At 38.8% G+C, this 2,934-nt stretch overlaps 1 protein-coding gene across 1 annotated transcript; it reads left to right on the top strand.

Annotated features, from left to right (window-relative positions):
- Positions 1–1,672: 1,672 nt before the first annotated feature.
- On the top strand, positions 1,673–2,745 carry LOC106308913 (protein FAR1-RELATED SEQUENCE 5-like). Its single transcript, XM_013746016.1, has 2 exons — positions 1,673–2,100; positions 2,160–2,745. The coding sequence occupies exons 1-2, from the start codon at positions 1,673–1,675 to the stop codon at positions 2,743–2,745; spliced, it is 1,014 nt and encodes a 337-aa protein (XP_013601470.1).
- The last annotated feature ends 189 nt before the right edge of the window (positions 2,746–2,934 follow it).

Below are 2,934 nucleotides of genomic sequence, written 5' to 3'. Positions count from 1 at the left end.
ACGAACTACGTGTTGTTTAAAATAAAATGCATGTCGTTTTTCGGGAAACCCCGAGCCGAGCCGAGCCGGCCGGACGGCGGCGGCGGCGCGCGCGTAGGGAGCTCTCTCTTCCTCTGAGCTGTTTAACCTCTCATGTCATGAAGACATATATATACTCCTCAAAATCAACTCTCCCAACCAATGTGAGATGTTGTTAACTTCATTTCATTAAAGCCAACAAGGCTTTTTATAAGAACCCATAGGCCCATTTCGTTTTCACATTTTGCCATATTTTATTTGAGCCATTAAGCTTAATAATTAGGCCAAACATCTCTCCCATTACCCACCTTTTTCACTAACCCTTTCTTCAGCAGCTCACGTCCGTGCATGATGCTCCTCCAGGCATAGGAGCGACGCATTCCTATACTTAAGTTTTTAAAAACATAAAAATAATAAAACTGTTATGGCTTAAAACTCATTGGACGAATATTCTCAGCTGTCAAAAAACCATCAATACTATTAAAAACCATATTATATTATATTGTGATAACAATAATATCAATTTTACCAAAAAAAAATAATATCAAAATTATACTGTAAAACACCAAAGCTTCGTAAATAAAATATTAATAGTTGTATAAAGAAATAAATACCACTATAAGCTTTAAACTAAATATATATTACTATAAAATTTAAACCACAGAATACCGGCCAAATAAATACCACTAAAAGATTTAAACTAAAAACCACATAATAATGTGGTCGATATAATTAACAATTTAGTAGCGGCCGGTCCGGAGGAATCGTCTCTAGCGCCCCTGATTCATTTTTTTAAAGCCACAATGTCGTCGTTATAACCTTATTTCAGTTAACATTTATTTTTAAATCAAAAAATGAATGAAATACGATAAAACCATGGTAAGTGTCGATAATTACAAAAAAAACCAGGGTCAAACCCACCCATCCAATAACCCGTCGGATCTAAGTGGGTAAACCAAAATAAACCAACCAAACCCTAAAATCCTCAAAATCAAACGCGATTTCTAATCGCTCCTCAATCGCTTCACCTCTCTTATCTCTCTCTCGTGAAACTATGACAAGAGGCTAGAGAAGACGATTCCTCCTCCTTCAGCTCTCCCGCAGCTTAGCTCGACCTCCACTCCTCTCTCCCGCAGCTTCTCTACCGCCGCCGCCGTTGTCTGCGTAGACCAATCACCTCACGTCTAACATTTCGTATCCGTAAGTTGTGGTCTCCGCTTTGAGCTTCTTTTGGAAGTAGATTCTAATGGATTTGAAATGCATTGGTATATAATGCATTCGAATGGTTGAATGAGAATGTATATACAGTATAATTATAGAATGTATAAGCAGTTTCTCATTGGACCTAGATCGATCTTGTTCATGATAATTGTAGTATAACTGTATAATTCGGAACAACTAATAGAACTGGGGATAACTTTGGATAATTGTTGTCAGTTTCTTGTGTTTGTTCTTGTTTGGGCAGGATACAATGAGCAATCACTTTAGTGATATACCTGGTAGTCCGGAAGAGAGCTACAAGATGATGTATAGCTATTTGTACATGTTAGAGCAAGTGAATCCAAGAACAAAAACGTAAGTGAAACTGAATGATGCAAGTAAATTAAAGTACCTCTTCATAGCTTTGGGAGCTTGCATTGAAGGGTTTGCATTTATGAGGAAAGTGATAGCTGTGGATGCGACATCGCTGAAGAACAGATATGGTGGTGTTCTATTTTTCGCGAAAGCTCAAGATCCTAATAGTCATAGTTATCCACTTGCGTTTGCAGTACTAGATGGTGAGAATCTTGCTAGTTGGACTTGGTTTTTCGAGATGCTTAAAAGTGTTATACCAGACTCTTCTGAACTGGTTTTCATGAGTGAAAGAAACCAGAGCCTGATCTTCGCTATAGGAAACATGTTTCCACAGGCTAACCACGGGTATTGTTTATGGCATTTGAAGGAAAAAGTGAAATGGCATGCTTGTAACGTCAACAAGAATATAGTCGGGCATAGATTTATGGAGTTGGGCAGATATTACACGGTGGGTGACTTCAACTCTTCTTACGACTCATTTAAGAAAAGATATCCTGTTGTGTACAAGTATGTGGAGGAACACACTGAAAAGGACAAATGGGCAAGGTTTTTTTCCCACGTGACAGGTACAACTTCGATACAAGCAACAGTGTGGAATCAATGAAGAGCGTGTTTAAAGAGGCAACGAGGTGGGCCTTAACACCAATGTTGGATTGTATCGTCAGGAAATTCTCTGATTGGTTCACTCAACGGAAGGATGTTGTTTGTAAATCAATCGGTACAAGACTGGTGCCTTTGGTTGAGAACTACTTGCATGATCTATGGGCTGTTGCACAACATCTATCTGTACGGGAGCTTAATAGTTATGAGCTTAAGTACGAGATCACTGACACTGTAGGAAAGATGTTTTGGGCGAGCTTGGTTGGAAAATCTTGTACTTGCAAGGTGTGGGATTATGAAAAGTTTCCTTGTCTGCACGGACTGGCAGCTTACATCTATTTCACTACGAACGTTGATGGCAGCCGCCTTAATATCCATGAGTTGTGCTCAAAATACTACTGGACGGAACTGTGGGCTTTGGCGTATGACAGGACACTTTATGTTGTGCCCGACATGTCTTCTTGGAATGTACCGAATCGGATCAAGGAGGTGAAGATCATACCTCTGGATCGTATCACGAGGAAGGGAAAGAAAAGAGTTAAAACTACTTAAAACTTGGATGAAGTTGGAGTGATGAATTTGGAGTAATGCGTTTAACTACTTTATTGTGTTGTATGCTTCGAAAAACTGCGTAAAACTTGGAATCTACTTTATGTTTAAGTGTTTTGTTCCAAAACCTATGTATGATATGTTATGTTTTACGTGTTTTGTTCCAGAACCTATGTATGATATGATATGTTT

The sequence above is a fragment of the Brassica oleracea genome, chromosome C8, assembly GCF_000695525.1.
Source record: "Brassica oleracea var. oleracea cultivar TO1000 chromosome C8, BOL, whole genome shotgun sequence".
In the NCBI taxonomy this organism is placed as follows: domain Eukaryota; kingdom Viridiplantae; phylum Streptophyta; class Magnoliopsida; order Brassicales; family Brassicaceae; genus Brassica; species Brassica oleracea.
This window is presented reverse-complemented; position numbering and strand designations above follow the sequence as displayed.